The 8,828-nt window shown below is 29.4% G+C and overlaps 2 protein-coding genes across 3 annotated transcripts in view; both read left to right on the top strand.

Annotated features, from left to right (window-relative positions):
* The first annotated feature begins 4,393 nt into the window (after positions 1 to 4,393).
* LOC107476534 (probable magnesium transporter NIPA6) lies at positions 4,394 to 7,307 on the top strand. Of its 2 annotated transcripts, none has more exons than XR_002371710.2 (9): positions 4,394 to 4,679; positions 4,908 to 4,964; positions 5,073 to 5,163; positions 5,272 to 5,432; positions 5,532 to 5,659; positions 5,769 to 5,906; positions 6,329 to 6,421; positions 6,495 to 6,667; positions 6,754 to 6,785. XR_002371710.2 is itself a non-coding variant. In XM_016096359.3 (9 exons), the coding sequence occupies exons 1-9, from the start codon at positions 4,556 to 4,558 to the stop codon at positions 6,846 to 6,848; spliced, it is 1,005 nt and encodes a 334-aa protein (XP_015951845.1). In that variant the 5' UTR covers positions 4,398 to 4,555; the 3' UTR covers positions 6,849 to 7,307. The 2 variants fall into 2 exon arrangements, 1 of the variants encoding a protein (XP_015951845.1); XM_016096359.3 differs by having other exon boundaries at positions 4,398 to 4,679; positions 6,550 to 6,667; positions 6,754 to 7,307.
* A 1,395-nt stretch (positions 7,308 to 8,702) lies between these two features.
* Positions 8,703 to 8,828, top strand: part of LOC107476535 (eukaryotic translation initiation factor 4B3) — a gene marked incomplete in the record, with an annotated part of 2,135 nt that continues 2,009 nt past the window's right edge. Inside the window, 1 exon segment of the mRNA XM_016096360.3 lies at positions 8,703 to 8,828. Coding sequence (XP_015951846.1) covers positions 8,792 to 8,828 — 37 coding nt within the window.

Below are 8,828 nucleotides of genomic sequence, written 5' to 3'. Positions count from 1 at the left end.
ATAAAATAATTTAAATTTAATATTAAATTTAAATTTATATACTATATATTTTAATTAATTTACCTCTTCATATTTGGTGTGACTTTTACTCTAGTTTAAATAAAATTATTTTTCGTTTGTTTGATGTATAAAATAAGACATAAACATAAAAAATATATATATATATAATATTTGTGTTTATGTGTGTTTGATAAAAATAACGAACAAGACAAATAAATATTTGAAAAAAATTAAATTATTCTTCATCTAAAAAAGATTTGAGAAGATAAAAATAAAATTTTAAAAAATTTAAAAATTGAATAAAAATAAAAAAAATAAAAAATTGGTGTCTTTCAAATTATGTTTTAGTATCTCGTCAAATTAAAGATAAACAAATTTAGTATATTTGTGTTCATTCGTATTTTCTCATATCTTTCAAAAATATATATCTTATTGAATCAAACAACATATGTTACTGTATCTGTGTAGGGCTGCACGCGGATCAGATCGGATCGGATATAGCCTAAAATTCTATCCGATTCGCACTGTATTCATCGGATCGGATTGGATACGATATCCGTAATTTTTTGGTTGGATCCGATCCGATCCATGCGGATCGGATCGAATCAGATATCGGATACATTCGCATAATTAAAAAATAATAATTTTAAGATTTTGTTTGGCTACTTTTACAAAAAATTATCTAGAAAATTCATTTTCTATCTGTTTAAACATATTTACTCCTAAAATTTTATTAATAATAGTTCTTTTGAGTAACAAAAACAAAATAATAACACAAGATTTAAGTTTAATTATTCTAAATTGAAGTACAACATAAAAAATTAAAAACAAAATATCATAAAATTCATAAAATAACACACTAAAATTCTGGGTTTACTTTCTTAAATTATGCTATTTATATGTAATGTGGAGATATGCGGATTTGCGGATCGGATCCGTGGATATCACTGCCGAATCCACAATCCGATCCGACCATAGTGCAGATCGAATCCAATCCGATCTAATGACTCTGCGAATCGGATAATATCTTCAAAATTCAGATTGGACACGAATAATTACCGCAAATATGCAGATATTATCCGATCTATGTGTAGCGTATATCTTTATATCTGTATGAACATCAAGGAAACACCGTGTAAAGTCTAAACACGAAGGTCTTGGCAATTAAATTGAGTATTCTATTTTGATGACGTGTTGCTTGATTGCTTTGTTATATGTTTTAATAGTCAAATTAAATGCTATCAGATCGATTCACTTAAGTGGGATTGTTGTATTACGAAAATTAAATAAACAATGCTAAATAGGGAACATCTAAGTTGAAACTACTATGACAATTTAATTCTTAATAAGGAACTCAAATTCGAGTAATATTTACATATTAAAAAAATAATTATTATTTACATACAAGTATTTTTTTTATATAAGTTATTTATATTTATGGATGTACGTTTTTTTTGACATTGTTTTTTTTTTATTCTTTTTTGTTATGATCGTCACCAACACCACCACCACTTTCTACTTTTTCTTTTTTTTTTATTAGAATTTTTTTCTTCTTTTTTTCCCTCTATCATTAGTTATTTCATTCTTGAAAATAATAAATAATTCAAGTTCAGACAATTGAACCAAAATAAAATTAATTATTGTTTTGAATCCAATCAAGTAGTTAATGTGTGATTCGATTCTAATTAATTTTTTCGTTAGTAGTTTATGATTCTATAGGTAAATAATATTTCATCGTTGATAGTTTGAATTGAATGTAATGTAAAAGTTCTGTATTAAAAAAATATTTTCTGTATTTATAGCAAATTTAGATGTAACACAAAGATATTTAGGTGTAACATAAAGATATTTGAGTGTATTCTTTAAAAATTTTCAATGTATGTGTACCGATAAATTCTACATAAATTCTGCATAATTCTACATAATTCTGCATAAATTCTGCATAATTTAAAAATTCTTTTTTTATGGAAATCGTTGAGTAGCCACGTGTAACGTGTTAATATACTGGTATAGGTGAGTGTCTTTTTTATTAGATTTGACTGAATTTGTATAATTTATAAGGCAAAAAAACTTGTATATAGAGTAGGTTTGAAGAAAAAAAAAATCAAAACTTAATAGTATTTAATTGTTATGCCAACAACCTACAAAAAATTATACAGATACTAAATCGTATATTGTTATATAATTAAAAGTAACTAACTTTTAAATTTATTATTAAAAAATTATCTAATTATATAAATTTAGTTGAATAGTTATATAAAAATAATGTTAACATATTTAAGTGCATTAAAATAAAACTCTACTCATCTAAGTACGAAGATAGATATACGTAACAACATTTTGTACTTTGTTCGTGCAATAGAAGCAAAGTGTAATCCTGGTTAAGCTTCAAATATACGTTTGGACAAGAACCAACACAAACCTGCAAAATGAATGAGGATCAAACAGGAAAATTTTCAAGTGTACGTGGTACGGTGTTTTAGTAATTTTTAACTATAATTAAGATCAACGATTAAAAATCACTAATACACCAGTACGACGGTACATTTGAAAATCTTCTCTGTTTATATATATGAGCAAATAATATGTCTTGAGTGTATGTCACATTTTTTTTGACAGGTAAAGTAGCAATATCATTCATGAATAGATCTCAGACGTTCTAAACAGGCTAGATTATATATTTTTTGGGGTGCTTCTTCCATTCACATTGGATTTAGAGTGATAAGAGTCGTATTTATTAATTCATGAGCTACTCTATTACCATTTCTCTTAACATGTGAAAATTCAACCGACCTAAAATTAAGAATTAAATGCAAACAATCAACAATAAAAGGCACCATAGAATTCACCATAAAAATATTGAAATAGTTGCCACATTAATTTGACACCATCAATGGTTCAACTATATATTCATAAATATTACTAATCTTCATATTGTATAACACGATATATAAAATGAAAACGTGACATAATGATTGTGGCAAACATATTTCTTTTTTTAAAAAGCAAAATAATGTTGGAAATGTACTAGTACTACTTGTTACTTATTACAAGTTGAAGCTGGGTACCTAATTAATTTTACGGAATCATTTTCATGTGACGATTATTTTTGCAAAGCACAACATACTTTCATTTACGGTGTTGGGTAGTTTCCTGAAAGTTAAGTACATTTTAAAAATTTCCCTAACTTACAAATTCCCCTATATTAATTCCATACATTTTAATATTATATCATTATAATAATCACCATTTTCATAGTTACTACTATCATATAATGGTGAACTTCAGGAATTCTTGCAAAATGTATAGAAAATGCTAGTATACTTTTATTATAGTTTTTCCCCTTCTAATTTTATGTTATATTTTTATTTAAATTAGTAACATTAACCAATACTTAAAGAGATTTGAAGTATTAGAGTATATTAATAAATTAATTTAATCTGACGGAAGCCTAATTGATCAGTAATGTTACACTCTTTGACCTATTGTATAAATATAATCTCGAAAAAAGACCATGAATTAAATTTATTTTTAATTAATAATCGGTCAATATTTGTTTTATTTTTTAAATTTTACTACTTTACTATTTTATAGACTAGTATTTATTTTTTGAATTAAGATAGATAATTATTTTTTTTATCAATATCAACTAATTATTTTAACTTTAAATTCTAAATCTTAAATTTTAAATTCTAACACTCAACTCTAAATTCTCTAAAAAAATAAGATTAAAAAATAGTTATAATAAAGATTAACTAATGTTAATTAATTAAAAAGTAATTCTTATACTTATTTTTAAAATTTGTGTGAGAATATTTATTTCCATCAGCAATATAGTTTGATAAATAATAATTATTTTTTGGTTTAATTATTTTATAAATTTCTATAGTTTAATTGAATTTTTAATTAATTTCTTACATTTTTTTGTTTTCTTTAATTGAATCTCTATACTATATCAGAATCTATATCGTAATAAAAATGTTAGAATTAATATAATATTTTATTAAACAAAATAAATATATTTAATATTTAACTGAATATTTTATATAGATTAACAAAATATTTTTTATTATCACAATAAAAATCTAATTACAAAACTAGATATGATATAAGAATTTAATTAAAAAGATATAAAAATTTAATTAAAAATTTAATAAAATTATAAAATAGAATAATTAAAACTTATTTCTTTGTTTATGAAATTTTGCTTGTGGCCGTTGCGCTTTGCGCGTTATGAACTAAAAAACTGCAGCATAAGACAGTAAAAGAAAACCAATAGGATGGTGACACGTAAACACCTAAAACGCGGTACAGCAGCATCAACGAACCAACGGAGGCGCATGTGTACCATGATCTGGCGAAGCAGAGGATCAGTTCCGCGGTTTTACGGCGCAAAATTCTGACAAGTCAATTCTCAACTCTCATCTCATTAGAGTCTCAGTTTTGAAGAAAAGCAAAAAAGAGAGAGACTACGTTTCTTCATTGCAGTTTTCACACAAATCATTCATAATTCAAGGGTTTTCTTCTTCTTGAGATTACAGAGATCAGAGAGATTATGGGGGTTTCGGAAAACTCGACGGGTTTGGCTTTGGCGTTGGGTTCCAGTGCATTCATTGGTGCTAGCTTCATCCTCAAGAAGAAGGGTCTCAAGCGTGCTGCTGCCACCGGCACTCGTGCAGGTCTTCAATTCTATGCTGATTCCACCTAGTATTACCTATTCAATTCTAAAATCAATTTGGGGATTCGGATTTTTTTTTTAATTATGTTTTTTCCCAGTTGTGTCTATCTGTTATTAATTGTCAAGGTTGTATTTTTAGATCAGATCCATATGAAACCTAATGCTAATTTTCTGGTGATAGCATTATGTTTACATTATAATTTGAATTTGTTATTATTGAAATTTGCAGGTGTTGGTGGTTATACTTATTTACTAGAGCCACTTTGGTGGGCTGGCATGGTTTCAAGTAAGTTTTGGAGGAACCTTCCTATTTTTTCTTTTTTCCCTACTTGGTTGTGTGTTTGAGAATGAGACTGTTTGATTACATCTGGACACTGAAACAACTTTGGTGCAGTGATTGTTGGGGAGGTAGCAAACTTTGTGGCTTATATTTATGCTCCGGCAATACTCGTTACGCCGCTTGGCGCGATCAGTATTATTGTCAGGTACATAGATCTCTAGTCTAGCTAAAATGCTAAGTAGTTAATTGTTTTGAATGCTGTGAGTTGTGACTATTGTTGGTAGAACTAACATATTCAGTTCTGTGCTTGTAGTGCTGTTTTGGCTCACTTCTTGCTGAATGAGCGGCTTCAGACGATGGGGGTATTAGGATGTCTGTCCTGCATTGTGGGATCAATTGTCATTGTCATCCATGCTCCTCAAGAGCAAACTCCGACTTCTGTCCAAGAAATATGGGATTTGGCCACTCAACCAGGTTGCTATTTACTCCTGTTTACATTTTGGTATTAAGATTCCTTGCTTTACTGTCGGGTCCATTAACTTATGTCATTGATGTTTTCCTTTTTTTCAACAGCATTTCTATTTTATGCCGTGGCAACAATTTCTTTAGTTTTGGCTTTGATTTTACACTTCGAGCCTCGCTATGGACAGTCTAATATGCTGGTTTACTTGGGAATTTGTTCATTAATGGGCTCATTTACGGTAATTATGTTTTGTGCCGATCACATAAATGGAAGTTTTATGTGGATAATGTAACACATGAACTAACGGTATATTGCTCTTTTCAATTTTGAATTTGCAATGATGTCAGGTTGTGAGCATCAAGGCCATTGGTATTGCAATAAAGCTAACACTTGATGGAATTAACCAAATAGCTTATCCTCAGACTTGGTTTTTTCTCACAGTTTCAGCAATATGTGTTATCACACAGCTGAATTACCTTAACAGGGTGAGTACACAGTTATCCAACTTTGCTGATTTGGCCTGCCTGGGATGAGTTATTTATTGTTCTTTATTCTAGTATGGTTTCCCTGGACAACTCTTTTTTCTGTTATAGAGTTGTTTCAAGAGGACACCTCACCGAGCAGTATCCTAATTCCTAAGTGTTTCTTTTAAAATGTTTAAATTAAAGAAGAGCATTGTATGCATCACTTTTGTGTATACCTTACCTTGTACGTACATCTTCCATTTTGTTATAAAAAGTGACTGATAAGAAGTGAGAAAAGATAAGGTGTACACTTAGTGGTGTAACTAGTTATGTTTAGTTATAGCTTGTTCTCCATGGTTGGCATCCCACTGGTATCAATCTCGTTATCATTTGTTTATGGCAAAAAATTTTGAGCATATTTTCACTTTCCAACTATATTTCAGGCACTGGATACATTCAATGCAGCTATTGTTTCCCCTGTATATTATGTTATGTTCACAACTCTCACCATTATTGCCAGTGCAATAATGTTTAAGGTATGATAATATCATAACAGATTCATATTTCTGTCTCTCGTTATGACTTTGCAAAACTTTTTTGTTGTTGAAGACCATGATGTGATGTGATGAGCTTCAGTACTCACTTTCATGGAGCTTCCATGCAGGATTGGTCTGGTCAGGATGCTACCAGCATAGCGTCTGAGATATGTGGCTTCATCACCATTCTTTCAGGAACAATGATATTGCATATTACCAGAAAACAGGAAGAGTCCGATATGCAAAGTAATGCATGCCAATTCCCCTTTGTTTGCTAACGAATTTGTTGATTGCCTTATGCTGTAGAGTAGTAACTTGTCTATTTGATTCAGGGACCTTAAAATTCTACGTTGGCGAGGATTCAATGAAGGGCCTTGAGGATGAACACCTGATCCTTATACATGGTTCGGATTTTCGGGAACAGTGACTTTTCCTGTGAGGTTGATGTATGGAGCAAGTTCTATGAATCAGCAATGGAATAACAATTTGGACACAGCCCAGCTCATGATACGATGCATTTTGCAGCGAGCATTGCATTCATGTCTTTGATCTTGGAGCTTGAATTCAAGCATCCCGGAGTGCTAAAGTTTTCTGACCGTTTCTCCACCCTCCTTGGAGTGATCTCAAAATGTCTGATGCGGTGCAGTTCAACGGCCGAAATGGGGATTGCTAACTCGTCTCAAAAAGTTTCAGATTTTTGAAGTGATATCATGCTATGTGATATAATGTCCATAGTAGCCTGTGTAATTTTCCCTTTCACAATTTTGGTGGTAGGTCAGCACTTGTTTATGTATATATTTTTATACTTTTTTCAATTGATTATTGGATTATGTTGATAATTTTCCTTGGTGGTGGCAAATAATAGTATCAGTTTGTTTCGTTGAAATGTTTATTAAGATCTTCTGCAACAAGAATCAGATTGTTTTTTCCAATCATTATTGTGTTTAACACGTTAGATTAAGCGCACTAGGAGAGGAGGATGACATATCTAACATGATGGTTGACTCAGGAATGTGTAGAAGAATCTACAGTGGTCTGAACAAAGTGTGCCTAGTGGATTAGTGGTGACGCATTTAGCGTACCTTAGGTTTTTGCATTTTTTTCATAAAATTCTTTTTAGTGTTGCTTCGATTCTAAGCTAACTTACGCATATTGTTAATCTGCATATGATTTATACCTTTGTCAAAGGCTTTATTTATTTATTTTATTTTGAATTAACCATTGTAAGCATGGGCGAGAAACCCGTCTCTCCATAAAATGCTAGGTGCTTTTATTCTTTAAGATAAGGAGAAAAGCTTGAATCTCTTAAAAAAATTACAATATATGATGAGCTTCATAAGTTGAAAGACGATACAACATGATGGAATATTTTGTAATCTAAATAACGTAGCTGATTTAGCTAACATATATATGTCTTAATGTATTAAATATGAAAGCAATTGTTAATGCATTAAATATGAAAAATTTGTATTAAGAATATAAAAAATTTGAAGTTTCTAATTTTTTTTAAAAAAGTACATTTATTGAAGAAAATTTTTAAAAATATATACTTTAAGCAATCTTAACAGGCATCTTTATTTTTTTTTTCACAAATTATATCTTATGAATGATATTTTAAAAAGTTTTATACTAAATTTCTCTCACATTTTATTATATAAAAGATAAGAATAAAATAAACTAAAATATAAAAAATACAGAAGAAGATGACAATAATAAAGGCTAATTTTTTTTCTTTATATATATAAAAAAGATGAGTTATATTTTCTGTATTTCGAATTTTTTAATTTTTTTTAAAAATAGAAATTAAATGGTCCGATTTATTTACCACTTAGAAATTGAATTTTTTTATTTTTGTACTTTAAATGACATATTTAAAATTAATACTTTAATAAATTATAATCTAAAAAAAATACTATGGTTCATTCAACATAAAAATAATAAGTTGAATAGTAAAAACAATAAAGGAGCAGATTGTTTTAGTCCAGAACAGTTATAACTTGGCTAATCAATAAAGATTAACGAAGTTGGTTAAAACAAAAAAAATATTTTATAAAGATTTGTTGTTTAATGAGATAATCATGTGAGATCAGATAGGATAACCAATAACCAATACCAAATTAACTTAAACCTTGTCTGTGAAAACTTTTTCCAAGAGAATATATATTCTTTTTTAAAAAAAGATAAGAAACTAATCTGAACCGTTGATAATGATGACCAGGCATGGTGGTCCAAAGTCATAACTTCCACCGTTTGATGCATATATAATGATGTCCCTCGCACCTCCGTTTTCTCCACCGAAAAAACGCAAAACCTTTGTGCTGTGCAAGCAAATCAAGAGAGAGAGAGAGAAAGAAGAAGAAGAAGTTGAGAATGGCGGCTACCGTTTCTGCGTGGTCGAAGCCAGGTG

The sequence above is a fragment of the Arachis duranensis genome, chromosome 3 (assembly GCF_000817695.3).
Source record: "Arachis duranensis cultivar V14167 chromosome 3, aradu.V14167.gnm2.J7QH, whole genome shotgun sequence".
Taxonomy (NCBI): domain Eukaryota; kingdom Viridiplantae; phylum Streptophyta; class Magnoliopsida; order Fabales; family Fabaceae; genus Arachis; species Arachis duranensis.
This window is presented reverse-complemented; position numbering and strand designations above follow the sequence as displayed.